The sequence below is a fragment of the Ursus arctos genome, unplaced genomic scaffold, assembly GCF_023065955.2.
Source record: "Ursus arctos isolate Adak ecotype North America unplaced genomic scaffold, UrsArc2.0 scaffold_4, whole genome shotgun sequence".
Classification (NCBI taxonomy): domain Eukaryota; kingdom Metazoa; phylum Chordata; class Mammalia; order Carnivora; family Ursidae; genus Ursus; species Ursus arctos.
In genome coordinates, this window is record NW_026623056.1 from 29773482 (window position 1) to 29787074 (window position 13593).

General features: G+C 53.7%; 1 protein-coding gene and 1 long non-coding RNA gene across 4 annotated transcripts in view; one reads left to right on the forward strand and one right to left on the reverse strand.

Moving 5' to 3' along the window:
* The window catches only part of MYLK (myosin light chain kinase), a 200017-nt gene that overhangs the window by 107193 nt on the left and 79231 nt on the right, over window positions 1-13593 (forward strand). For all 3 annotated transcript variants that reach the window (XM_026494976.4, XM_026494993.4, XM_044382615.3), the window contains exons 12-16: window positions 2460-2597; window positions 4403-4600; window positions 5561-5810; window positions 11324-11395; window positions 11830-13103. In XM_026494976.4, the coding sequence (XP_026350761.2) occupies window positions 2460-2597; window positions 4403-4600; window positions 5561-5810; window positions 11324-11395; window positions 11830-13103 (1932 nt within the window). The remainder of the gene's footprint in view (window positions 1-2459; window positions 2598-4402; window positions 4601-5560; window positions 5811-11323; window positions 11396-11829; window positions 13104-13593) is intronic.
* Window positions 1323-11835, reverse strand: LOC113252391 (uncharacterized). The gene is made up of 3 exons (XR_006409101.3): window positions 9021-11835; window positions 2489-2618; window positions 1323-1938 (listed from the first exon to the last, which is right to left on the reverse strand). It is a non-coding gene; the product is annotated as an uncharacterized LOC113252391 (long non-coding RNA).

The following is a 13593-nucleotide window of genomic DNA, read 5'->3' on the forward strand; positions in this document are numbered from 1 at the left end:
GCAGCATGCAGGAATGCCCGTCTACGGGGACCTCTGAAACTGGGGACTGGCTGAGGCAGCAGAGAAGCAGGAACGGGGGGAATCTAGACAGGCAGAAACATTTTGTCCTCAAGCCTCAGTCTGTGCAGGACAGGAAATTCCTCAACTCTCCCGAGGCAGCCTGCTTTCCTGGCCACTGCAGCCCAGGCAGAGAAATGAGATCGCCGCACTTCCAGTACTGGGCCTCCCCGAGCCCACTCCGGGGGCCTCGGGTCAAGGGCAAGTCTGCCTGGCTGCCCCTCTGTCAAAGGCAGCGATGCTGCAGGCTGGGACAGAGGCAGCAGTGGGGGCCTGAGAGCACATCCCCTGGTCACGGACTGTAGGGTTATCCTGCCTCCATGCCCTTTACAATGCACCTGCCTTGGGGGAGGCTTCCCTCCAGCATCGCGAGCCTTCAGCCTCTCCAGTCCTCACTCCCAGAGGCTGCGCTCGGAGAGCTCTGCAGTGGGCCCTGTTTTGTTTTTAGTGCCAAAAGATAGAAACTCAGTGGCAAATTTGGAGTTAGATTTTTCTCAGGTATATAAAGCACCATGGAGATGTATCCCTGTGGCTACGGGCTTTCTGGAAATCTGGTATATGCGGCCCTTGCTAATAACCCAAAATACCAGAGTCCCTTTCCCCCAAAACTTTAGAGTTTAAGTTAGAGATATCATAGCCCTCTCCCTCCCTACTTCTGCCCCTGCAGAAACAGAAAAACAAAAAAGCTCCAAATTGATTGAAGGTCAAAGCCACCTGGCTCGCAGGGCAAAGGACAAGATGAGAGACAGTGCAGCCATGAGCTTGTCCTGCAGCAGGGCTGTCCTGTGTGGGAAGCTGACACTGGCTCGGCCACTCTGCTGCCCCTTCCCCTCCAGCTCACATGAGGCAGGTCCAAGCCCAGCTTGGGGGACATTCCAAGAATAACAGCCTGTTTGTGACCCCCGTCTCCCTGGAGAACTGAAACGGGGGTGAGTGGGCCAGCCCTGGACCCAGAGAGTTGTCCTAGCTTTTGTCTCGGACTAGCTGGTGTACTTCCTTCCTCCCTCAGAGACTTTCTTGCCCCAGTTCTTACCAAGATCACATTGATGTACCGTGAACTGCGTATATTCCTGGTGTTTCATTTGAAACCTTCGCCCTTGAAACCTTCACCACAATCTTAAGAAATGAACATCTCCATCCACCCCAGTGTTCCCTGCTGCCCCTTTGCAGTCCTTCCCCATAAGCCCCAGGCAACCACGGACCTGCTTGCTATCCCTCGGTATTGCATTTTCTAGAATTTTATATAAATGGAATCATCCAGTATGTACTCTTTCTTTGGCTTCTTTTATTCAGTGTCATTTTTGTGAGATGTGCCGGTGTAGGCTCTCCGGTTAGTCTGTTTCTTTGTATTGCTGCGTAGTACCCCGCTGCATAAACACAGCACAGTCGCTTTATTCATTCACCTGTGGACGGCCCTTGGAGTTGTTTCCAGTTTGGGGCCGTTAGGAATAAGGCCGCTATGAATGTTTGTGTACAAGTCTTCGTCTGGATGTCTGCTTGCATTTCTCCTGTGCAAATACCCAGGGGTGGAATGACTGGATCATATGGTAAACGCGTGTTTAACTTTTTAAGAAAGCGCCAAGCTGTTTTCCGAAGGGTCTGTGCCCTGCCTGGTGCGGCAGCGTGTGAGCGGTCCCGGCGCTCCGGTCCTCGCCCACACCAGTGCTGGGCCGGCCGGCCTTGGTCATTTGAGCCACTCTCGTGAGTGCAGTGTCTTTGGCTCTTTGAGGTACTTAAAATCTTGCAGGAGGGTGATGAGCATTCACACAGCCATGGAAGACAACAAGGAAGCTCGTCACTGCTGTTTTATGAGGGGCACCGAGGGGTGTTGTTAAATGAAGAAATGAGACGTCAGTCAGTGCGTAGAGTGTGCCATCCTTTCTGTAAGAGAAGAAAGCGGAAGAGTGTACCTGTTTGCTTGCCTGTGTTATATACACAGACCATCTCCGGCAAGAGGAATGAGAAACTACATATTGGTTGCCTCTGGGGTGAGGAGCCTGACGGCCACAGGTCAGGGCTGGAAGGGAGACTGCACGTACTCTTTGGTACTTTTTAAATTTGGTGCCATGAGTGAAATTAAAAAAAAAAAAAAAAAAAAAGAATCTCCTAAGATGGCCGGCATTGAAGTTCTCCTGAGGAAGCAGAGCCTCAACTGGGATTGGCCCTGCAGAGGCCTGTCCTTTCCCTGCTCTCAGGCAAGAGCACTGGTACGCCAAGCAGAGAAACAGGTTCACCCAGTTCCTAGTGACCTCCAGCCCCTCCCCAGACACCCCACCTGTTAGCCGTCAGCCTCTGGCAGGAGCCCGAACCTCACCACAGTTAGGTGTCCAGCAGGTATTTAGTCTGTGTTTGTCGAATGAATAAATGACTGTTCACCCCCTGTTCTGTTGTCTGCCACACAGAAAAGAAGAGCGACAGGAAGAGCGGGTACCTTCTGCCCACGGCTCCCGGCAAGCCCGTCGCACCCCTCTTCCTGCAGGGCCTCTCCGATCTCAAAGTCATGGATGGAAGCCAGGTCACCATGACAGTCCAGGTGTCAGGTCTGTCTCTGCATCTCTCTCCTCGGGGTAGATGTGGAAACAGGTGTGGTTGCCATGCGCTCATTGCTCCCCCACGTCCCACTCGATCATCCACCCACAAGAAAGTCAGCACAGGACCGTCAGTCAGTGGACCCAGAGAAGAGGAGCCTACTGGTCCCTCTTTTCGGCTTCCTCTGAGCAGGATTTTCTGGATTCAGGGTTAATTCAAGGTGATCCAGAGGAAGAAGATGACCACAGCTAGCAGGGTGGAGATTAGTGGGGAAACATAATGGGGCCACTGTAACTGGTAGATTTTGAACAGTGGCTAAAAGCCAGCTGATGGGAGAGCTTCCCAGCTCTTGGAAGATACTCTGTTGCCCTATTCAAGGTCCTTCTAAAACCAGGGCGGGATGACAAGAGCATGTGACCAGCAGCCCAGTCAGTGTGAGCTGTCACAGTTCCCACTAGAGGCCAGCAAGAGAAGCCTGGGGACTCTGCTGGCACAGACTCACTAAACGGACTTGTGCCCAAGCATATCCAGAGTTTCCTGTTCACTGCTGACCACTCTCAGTCCCCCTGACAGCCTGGACGCTGCTCTCCTGGGCTTTAGTTCATCCTGAGCTGCAGAGGTAATAAAGATGAGCTGTGGGAGAACCAATGGGCTCCCCCTTTCAGGGATCCCCATGCGCCCCCCATGCCTGCAGGCCTGAGGCAGCCCCATGACGGTCCCAGGCCGATGCCTGGCTGCCTCCTCTGCCCACACTCCTCGAATTGACAGAAATCAGAGGCAGTCTGCTCCTGGCCTCTGTACCCGTGCTGGCTAACCCATCAGAGGCAGACCCCACTCTCTGTCTCCTCGAGAGAGCCTGACACCACACAGTCTCCCTTGGCAGCCATTCCTGCATTCCCGGGGCCTTGCTCCTCGGACGCAGAGCACAGTGCTACTGCAGGAGCAACTCTCACAGGTGGCCGTTGTCTTATGCCCCACCAAATGCTAGAGTCTACCCAGGAGAGTAGCCTGGCAAAACCTGAAAATGCTATCCACCCTGAGCTGTGTTCGGAAACTCGCATGAGCTGGTGCCCATCTCTACCCTCAGACCCAACATTTCTATGGTAACAAAATGAGATGCTAACTGACTTTTCCTCCTGGTGAAAATCGACAGAGGAGTGACTGCGAGGTCACCATGGCATTGCCTGGATGTGCACGCATTGTGCGGGGCAGGCAGAGCAGGAAACGCGTCCGCTTCACACCCAGGGAGCCAGTTACCATGTTCCCAAGAGCTTGAATTCTGATTTCTTTCACTTCCGATGCTTTCTAGTTTCTGCAAATCTGTTGTTAAATAATTACCATGAATATGCATTGAGCACTTTCCTTGTGCCAGATGCTAGTCTAATCTGCTAAAGATTTTATCTATCTATCTATCTATTTATTTATTTTGAGGAAGGGGGGAGGAGCAGAGGGAGAGGGAGAGAGATTTTCAGACTCACACTTAGCGTGGAGCCTGATGTGGGCCTCGATCTCACGACCCTAAGATCATGACCTGAGCCGAAATCGAAGGTCAAACATTTAACCGACTGAGCCACCCAGGCGCCCCTCTAATCTGCTATTCTAGTGGGCTGTTCCGGGGGACTGTATTAATTTATTCAATCCTCCCAACAAACCTATGAGGAAGATATGGTTAGAATGTTTTGTGGATGGGGAAACTGAGGCATAGAGAGGTTAGTACAGTGTCACAGTATTAAGTGCAAATTTGCCACTTGGCCCAGGGAAGCAACCTCCTGCTGGGTCTGCCTGCCCTATCTCCCCCCCACCGCCCCCTCCACAGGAAACCCGCCCCCTGAGGTCATCTGGCTTCACGATGGGAATGAGATCCAGGAGTCAGAGGACTTCCACTTTGAGCAGAGAGGCACTAGGCACAGCCTTTGTATCCAGGAAGTGTTCCCCGAGGACACGGGAACATACACCTGTGAAGCATGGAACAGCGCTGGAGAGGTCCGCACCCAGGCGGTGCTAATGGTGCAAGGTGAGGCTGCCGGGCTGCCCAGGGTGGGGGCAGGCACGGGCAGGAAATCCATGCTGCCCTAGTGGGCCCTCCAAAAGCAGTCTGGAGGTGAGGAAACCACATGAGCTTACTCGGTTTCCCCCGTGGCCCCTGCGGTCCCCGGGTCCCATTCCAGCCCCCAAGGCCAGGCTCTGGCTGAGTAGCACCACTGTTCCCTAGAGCCTTCTGAAGTCCCTGCCATCTCCAGGTCATTGGTGACAAGCTGCAGAGTGCTAGGAGAAAAATCTTCTGATACACTTAACAATTAGGGAGTGATAGTTTTTTTCCCCCTTTATCGAAATACCGTTAACACACCATGTTATATTAGTGCAGTGAAAGCTTTTGAGGCGAGCTGTGGCCTGTTAGTGCCCTTGCCTTTGGAGAACCTGTATTTTTTTTTAAGATTTTATTTATTTATTTGACAGAGAGACAGAGAGAGAGAGAGAGAGCCAGTGAGAGAGAGAACACAAGCAGGGGGAGTGTGAGAGGAAGAAGCAGGCTCCCAGCGGAGGAGGGAGCCTGATGTGGGGCTCGATCCCAGGACCCCGGGATCATGCCCTGAGCCGAAGGCAGACGCTTAACGACTGAGCCACCCAGGCGCCCCTAGAGAACCTGTATTTAAGAAGAGAGACCAAGGAAGGACAGATAAAGCAAGTGGCAATTCTTAATTATACACATCTCATCGTAGATCACTAGCCCAGTGCACCTTCTGGGTTATCTCCCCTGCTCTGGATATACAGATTCATGTCAGTATTATCCTCAGAGAAAGTAACCAAGACAGATTTGCTGTGAGAAGGATGTGCTTTAACTGTATAGGCAATAAAAGTGATTTCTGGACCAGCTGTTATTTCCAATCTTCGACCTTTACCACCATGGAGAGCTGAGTGGACCCTGTCTGCTGAGGGGCCTGCCTCTCTAATTCAACCCTTTGCCAACTTCCAGAGCCTCAGGATGGCACCCAGCCCTGGTTCATCAGCAAGCCCCGCTCAGTGACAGCCTCCCTGGGCCAGAGTGTCCTCATCTCCTGTGCCATAGCTGGGGACCCCTTCCCCACTGTGCACTGGCTGCGAGATGGCAAAGCCCTCTCCAAAGACACTGGCCACTTCGAGGTGCTACAGAATGAAGACGTGTTCACACTGGTTCTAAAGAACGTGCAGCCTTGGCATGCCGGCCAGTACGAGATCCTGCTCAAGTGAGTCCACGTGTCCTGCCAACCTCCTTTAACCCACTACTGCCCAAATTCCTACTCCTGTCAAAGTTCCCACCTGGGACTAGGAAGCCAGTGGAAACCCAAAATAATGTGGGGCTGGGCTTCAAGGTAAAGAAAGGGCAAGCTTGGTGCTGCCAACAAACTTTGGTTTCTCTCGCTTTAATGCAAAGGTGTTCATTGAGCTCCTGGGCTCAGTTCCCTAGGGCCCCTTGTCTTATTACATCCTGGCTTTTGTTCCCCTATTATCTGGTGTGTGGAGCATATGAAGGAAAAATGGATTAAAATTGGAAAAGCAGCAGGATAGAGGGAATGTATTAGGTATCCATTGCTGTGTAACACATTATCCCCAAACGGAGTAGTTTAAAACAATAGCTATCTTCTCACAGTTTCACTGGGTTGGGGATTTGATGCAGCTTTGCTGAATGATTTTTACAGTGAAGATGTTGGTAGGGACTATGGTCTCAGAAGGCTTGACTGAGCCTGGAGGATCCACTTCTAAGATGTCTCACTCATAGGACTGTTGGCTTGAGGCCTCAGCTCCTTGCCATGTGGACGTCTCCTTAGAGCTGCTTGAGTGTCTTCATGACATGGCAACTGGCTTCCACAGAGCTAGTGATCCGTGGGAGGGAGTAAGTTGCAACCTGCAGTGGCTTTTGTGATCTACCCTTGGAGGTCACACACTGTTACTTCCACTATAGTCTGTTTGCTAGAAGTAAGTCACTAAGCACAGTTATACTCTATCTCCTGGTGAGAGGAGTATCAAAGAATTTGTAGACATTTAAAACCACTACAGGGAGGTTAACTATGCCTGTTCCTTTTTTTCCCTCCTGTTAAGGTTTTTCTAGATTACATGGGAAGGTAAGATCCATGAAGGCACACTGCTTTGTTCCCAGAGCCTAGAACAGTGCCTGCCCAGAGTCAGCATTCAGTGTTTGTTAAATGAAAGTGATCCAGAAATGTTCTTCTACCTTGAAAATGCTCTGACTCGTAAAATCCCATGCCGGCCCTGGGTTGACGGAGACAGAGCCCCGGCCCCTAGGGTTGATGTAAGCACTGAGGAGGAGCGTTCTTCTGACCTTGACCCTGCAAACAAGACATTGTGCCACATGCCAAAGATGTTTGCAGCTGCTCTGGCTCGGGTGGCTGGCTACTGTGTAAGGGGCTTGCTTTCCTGGATAAATCATTTCCCTGTACTGAGCACATCATGTACAAGTCTCTGAGCCACATGCCAAAGCTACTGTCATGGTAGAGCACTGTTCCTATAATAATAACAGAACCCAGTGTGTGGCCCACCACGTGGGGTGTTTCTGGGCATGTGCTTTATGCTTGTATCAGTTAGCTTTTGCTGCATAACAAACACCTCGAATTATAAAAAATAGTCATTTATCATTTCTTTAGATTTGCTGGAAAGTTCTTCCTAGCTGGGTAAGGGTTAGCACATCCCAGCTGAGCTAACGCCGTGTCTGTAGTCAGCTGCAGAGATGGTTTGTGGGCTGGCTGGTCGTCCTGCTACCATCAGCAGTATGCACAGAACACACCAACAGCCTTTGCTTACACCCAAACCAGTTACTATCGGGAAGGCAAATCTGCCTCCAGACTAGAGAAAAGATATACTCTTCTTCCCCTAGGCCAGTACAAATAATAGAAACTGACAACACGTGAGACTCGAGCTTGTCTGCAAGGAAGGAGTCGTGCTGCGGAACAATACTCACGTTAATCAAGCCAAACTTCCTAGAAGGGAGAAGCTCCTTGTGGGATTTTGAGGACAATAGGCTGAGGTTTAGCAAATGAGTAAAGGCTTGGCTGTTGAGGGCACGTTGAAGAGCTGAGCAAGAAAGGGTAGGGAAGAGCAAAGCAAGGGCTGCGGGAAGTCTGCCAGGCCAGAGTAGAGGGTTGCACTGGGAGGTCGGCAGGCAGACTGTCTGGGCCCAGCTGGGGACAGTCATAAAACTTACACTGGCCCAGCTGGAAGGGACTTCAGAAGTTATCTAGCCAACTCATCATTTAATAATGGGGGAAACTGAGGTCTCAGGGTCACGGATTTACTCGTGGCCACCCAAAAGCAAGTAGCAGAGCCCAGATTGGAACCCTCATCTCTGTCTTTTAATCAGATTCTCTTCCATTCCTTGTTTCTCCCAAGTGCATGGGAACTTGGGGAATCCAGGAGGTTGCAATAGAGCCCCCATCCATGCAGCCCTTGCCCCTTCCCCTCCCCAGAGTCCAGCCTCTTCATTCCTTTGGGTAGCTGTTGCCCCGGCCTTGGTTTTGTCCCCAGCTGAGGAGCAAGTCAGTGGAAAGTTCTCCTGGGGAGAATGTGACAGACCTGCCAGGGGCCTCATGCCCTTCCAGCTTTTCACATCCTGACAGAAATCAGACCTAGATCCAGGACAGAATGCCTTTCAAGAAGGGAGACCGGATATCTGGGAAGAAAGAGGGGAGTAGTGGTGTGACAGGTCCTGTCTGTCCCTGCTACAGCTGTGGCTGCATGGGTCCTGCCTCCCCTTCCCTAATTCTTGTCTCCTGAACTGAAAAAGGAAATGTCAAAAAGTTCCAAATTCCAGCTGAAATATTTGAAAGATTGAGACTTGCCAGGAAATCAGTTCTTTAAACTAATTTTACATATAAAACCCATTCCAGAGGAGGGTGATTCAGAGTGGGACAGGGTCCAAGGCTTTTTAACCAAAGTGGGCTTCTTATTCAGGGTTTGGGAGGTGGGAGGAGAAAGGGCTTCGTTACCTTGTAAAAGGTGCAGCTGATGGGGTCTTAGCCCCATATCCTCTTTAGCAGGGTGTGGGGCCTCATCCTCAGCCCCGGGCCTGACTTTGTAACTGAATGTGTAGATAAAGATACCAAAGATGGTCTCAAGAGGCTGTTTGGCTGGTTAGATTATCTGGTGCGTGCGTGTCCCAGGTCACGGGCCTTTTTGACCTTTGTAGGCTCTGAATGAACCCATGATTTGCCTCCAAGGCCCAACAGAGACTTAAATTTATGGCTGCAGAATTAGTGACCCCCAGATCACCCCAAGGGAGGATTCCCTTATTGGGCCAGCCATGGTGTCCCAAGTTCTCCACCCCTGTCTGCCCCTGAGACTTCCCGCAGGTGCCTCAGGTTGAGGCCTGGGGATGGGCCAAGCACCAAGCCACCTGTCCTCCCTCCCTAAGGGCAGGCAATCGAAACAACAGAAGCCCTCACCTGCTTCCGCCTGGGTAGCTGGAGCTCACTCCAGCTCAGGGGATGGGGTGCCCCACCATTTAAAGCCTCTGAAGGGTTCGGCTGAGGTAAAGCACGACCGCCTGGTCAGCGTCTGCTCCTGATTTTTGCATCCGGGCTGCATTGCACCTGTGGCAGGAGGAAACTCAGCGGGACAGTGTTGGGAAGCACCAGTGGGAAAACGCAGCCCTTGGCCTCCCGGCCTCCTGCTCCTCACCAACCCTGGGCCCCGCACCCTGTGCTTGAAAGAAAAGCTGGGAATGAATGGCCTAATACTGGCCAGCAGCCTGGCAGAAGTGGGGTGCCAGGGAGCTGGGCCTCACCTGTAAATGACCTCCCGTGTTTATTCTACAAGTTGACCCAAAGCCCCGTGAGCCTTCCGTGCTGCATGCTCAGGATGTCCTGAGGGCCTCTTAGCCTTCCCAGGGCCTGGCACTAAGGAGGCACCTGATTGCTGTTTGTTGAGCAAAGGAACAGCCTCGGGCCTTCCAACTGTCCAGGCCTGAGGCTCCCTGAGCCTTGAATCTGTACCCCCTCAGAGCCTGAGCATTGACAAAGGTGCCCAGGAGGGGACCCCAACTGATGAGAGGAGGGTTGGAGGACAGCCCAGATTAACCTCTCTTTGTTTCAAATGGGTCTCCATGCCTGCGAGTGAGTGGCAACCCCCCAGGTCCCCTGCAAATCATCTGCCACGCCATGGCTGCCAGTGGCTGACCTGGGCCTGGCCATCCACTGGGAGGGAGGCCAGGCAAAGCAAGGTGTAGATAGCCACATCCATCCGCAGGGCTGCGTGAATACGTGCTCAGGGGCCTGTCCGTGTGGGGATGACCGTGTTTGCGCCCGTGTTCCCAGACACGGACCTGCAGTGCAGCCGCCCGGGAGGGAAGGTCCCATATCTGCGTGTATCCATGCGTGCGGTTGATATCCATATCCACGCAGAGCCGTGCACAGACACACACGGATCCCACAGTAGATTTGTACTGACGAGCCCTGCGGGCCAGAGGGGGAAGGCTACAGGTCCCGGATTCAGGGAGACCTGGCTGCCAACCCCTTTTTCTGCTGGTTGGCTCTGTGAGTTGAGGCCAATTATTTAACCTTCAGAAGCCTTATTTTTCTTAACAGTGCTGGCTTCCCAGAGGTATCATGAGATGCAGTGAGACGGGTTATGTAAGGGACCTGTTGCAGAGCTTGGCACAACCGTGGTGGGATCTGAGGCACGTGCTAGGCCCTGAAGCACCCGTGAGATGACCACGCAGGGTGGAGGAGTGGGAGAGCCTGGGGGCCCCCAGCACCGCCTCCGGGAAACTCCCGAGCCTCCTTCCTTAGCCTTTAAAATGGGCGTAATAGTGCTGCATACCTCGCTGGGGTGTTGTAGGCCCAAGAAGGTAACAGATGTGAACGAAAGGTGGAGGGCCCTGTATAGAATGGGAGGTGATCACCATGAAGAGTTGCTTCCGGCTCAGTCCTGCCCCCACCCCTCCCCCCTGCCTGGACAACCTTGGCTGCTCAGAGCTCAGAACCGCCAGCAGATGGCAGCCACGCAGGGGCGGAGGGCGGATGGGCGCTAAGTCCCTGCAGCGAGCAAGCACCATACAGCCTCTCCCCGAGCGCAGAGCGCAGGGGCTTCAGCTGGCCACGCACCACGGGGACACTCACGTTTTAACAGTGGGTTGAAGGATCCAGAGCTCTCCCTACCTGAAGGAAGGAGAGAGGGTCGCCCATGCAGGAAGACACCTGTTTGGTTTTTAGCTGATGGGGAGGGATTAGAGGGTGGTTTCATTCCATGAGCAGGAGAAGGGGAAGTAGCAGTTGGGGGTTGGCACTGTGCGGAGAGGACGGAACCACCTCTGTATTGAGGGGGCGTGGAGTCAGACTCGGGGTCACATCGCCCAGGGCTGCACGGGCTAGACCGAGCAGCCCCATCACTCTGGCAGGTTTAGACTTTAGTTTTGAGTGATTGTATTTAGATTGAGTGATTGTCTTGTTTTTGTAATATACTTAGAGGAAAGTATTCCTACTTCTGAATCTTTAAGCTGTTGTTCAGAAGACTTTTTTTTTTCCTTTTTATACAAGAGCTGGGGTGGGGAAGAGTGACCAAAGCAGGGCAGGGCCTGCCCTAGATCTAGGTCTCGTGTGGGTGTTTGGGGTCACAGCTAAGCCCGTGGCCCCTTCTTCCCTGGAGCACACCGGCCAGCCTCAGGCCAAGTTCCTGCCCGCCCTGCCCTCCTCATAGCCCTAGGCTGAGCAGGCCCTCTTGATCTGTATTGATCTCTCAAATCCTTCAGGAACCGGGTTGGCGAATGCAGTTGCCAGGTGTCACTGATGCTACAGAGCAGCCCCACCAGAGCCACCCTGCGGTGAGTGCCCCCAGGAGGTGCCCGGCCAGGCGCCATGCCACCACCCACCCACTTTTCCTCCCGGCCCCTGCAGCCCAGCCCAGCAGCGCCAGATGATTTGTATCCTCCAGCTGAGGCTGCTGAGCCAAGAGGGAGAGATTGCAAGGGGAATGAGGGAGGGAGAGCAGGGGAGGAGAGGGGGGTGAATTATTATTTTTTTTTTGCACACACCCTTATAAGGCTACTGAAGTCATTACCGATGTAACAAACCAAGTAAGCAAGCAAGAGCCTCTCACCAATGTTCCCTTCTATAAACACAGCCTGGTCAGCCCCAACCTCCCCTTCCCCCTCCCCTCTACCCTCCCTCCCTCAGGGATTTGCTCTCCCCTGACGTTTCTTTCTTACCCGGCCCCTTTTCCTCCTGCTACTTTCCTTTTTCCCTTCACTGGTTGCAGGGGGAGGGAGCCTACCAGCTGTGAGGGCCTCTGCAGCCAGGGAGCCGGTGCTGATGGTGGTGGCGGTGACTGCTATGGGACCCTGAGGCCTGGCTGGCCAGCGAGAGGACAGGGTTGGCCCGAGGAGGAAGACAGTGAGGACGTACGGGGGGTGCTGAAGAGGCGTGTGGAGACCCGGCAGCACACCGAGGAGGCCATCCGCCGGCAGGAGGTGGAACAGCTGGACTTCCGTGACCTCCTGGGGAAGAAGGTGAGTACCAAGACCGTGTCAGAAGAAGACCTCAAGGAGATCCCAGCTGAGCAGATGGATTTCCGTGCCAACCTGCAGCGGCAAGTGAAGCCAAAGACTGTGTCAGAGGAAGAGAGGAAGGTACACAGCCCTCAGCAGGTCGACTTCCGCTCGGTCCTGGCCAAAAAGGGGACTCCTAAGACCCCAGTGCCTGAGAAGGCACCACTTCCCAAACCTGCCACCCCAGATTTCCGCTCAGTGTTAGGCAGCAAGAAAAGATTACCAGCAGAGAATGGTAGCAACAATGCTGAGGCCTTGAATGCCAAGGCAGCAGAAAGTCCCAAGGCCGTGAGCAATGCCCAGCCTTTAGGGTCCCTGAAACCCTTGGGCAATGCCAAGCCTGCTGAGACCCTAAAACCTGTGGGCAACGCCAAGCCTGCCGAGCCCACGAAACCTGTGGGCAACATCAAGCCTGCTGAGACGCTGAAACCCATAGGCAACGCCAAGCCTGCTGAGACCCCGAAACCCATGGGCAACGCCAAGCCTGCTGAGACCCCGAAACCCATGGGCAACGCCAAGCCTGCTGAGACCCCGAAACCCATGGGAAACACCAAGCCTGCTGAGACCCCGAAACCCATGGGCAACGCCAAGCCTTCTGAGACCCCGAAACCCATGGGCAATGCCAAGCCTGCTGAGACCCTGAAACCCATGGGCAACGCCAAGCCTGCTGAGACCCCGAAACCCATGGGTAGCGCCAAGCCTGCTGAGACCCTGAAATCAGCTGGGAAGGAAGAACTCAAGAAGGAGGTTAAGAATGATGTGAACTATAAGAGGGGGCATGCAGGAGCCACAGATAATGAAAACAGGTCCGAGAATCAAGGGCTAGCCCCAACCTTCAAGGAGAAGCTACAAGATGTCCATGTGACAGAGGGCAAGAAGCTGCTACTCCAGTGTCAGGTGTCCTCTGACCCCCCGGCCACCATCACCTGGACGCTGAATGGAAAGACACTCAAGACCACCAAGTTCATCATCCTCTCCCAAGAAGGTAACAAGGGCGAGGGCCGGGAAGAAGGGGTCTCTGTATCAGGGCCACCATAGGCTCATGGAGCCTTGGGCTTGTTGACTGCCGCTCATAGCCCAGAGTCTGGGCTGGAATGCCCAGCCTCTGCACCCCCTCCCTGGCTGGAGAGGTGCCCTGCTCCGGGCCCTCGGGCACCCACTCCCTGACTGGGCGGTGTGAGGGGGGCGTCTGGTCCCGTGGCACACGCCCAGGCCTCGGCACCTGTCTGGCAGAGATGCTTTGTGGCAGCCCAGCCGTGGCTCCTCAGAGCAGCCCTGGGCCCGAGCTGGCGCCCTGCGGCTCTGACGTGGAGAGGGCTCTGTTTGCAGGCGTGAGGGGGCTGGAGCCCCCCCAGGGCTTGGAGCTGAGAGCTGCTTTTACAGCAGCATTTTAGGTTTGGAGAAGGGTGTACAGTGACGGGATGGCACAGGACTGTGATTGGGGGTCAACAACAACCTAAGTCTTGATAACATTG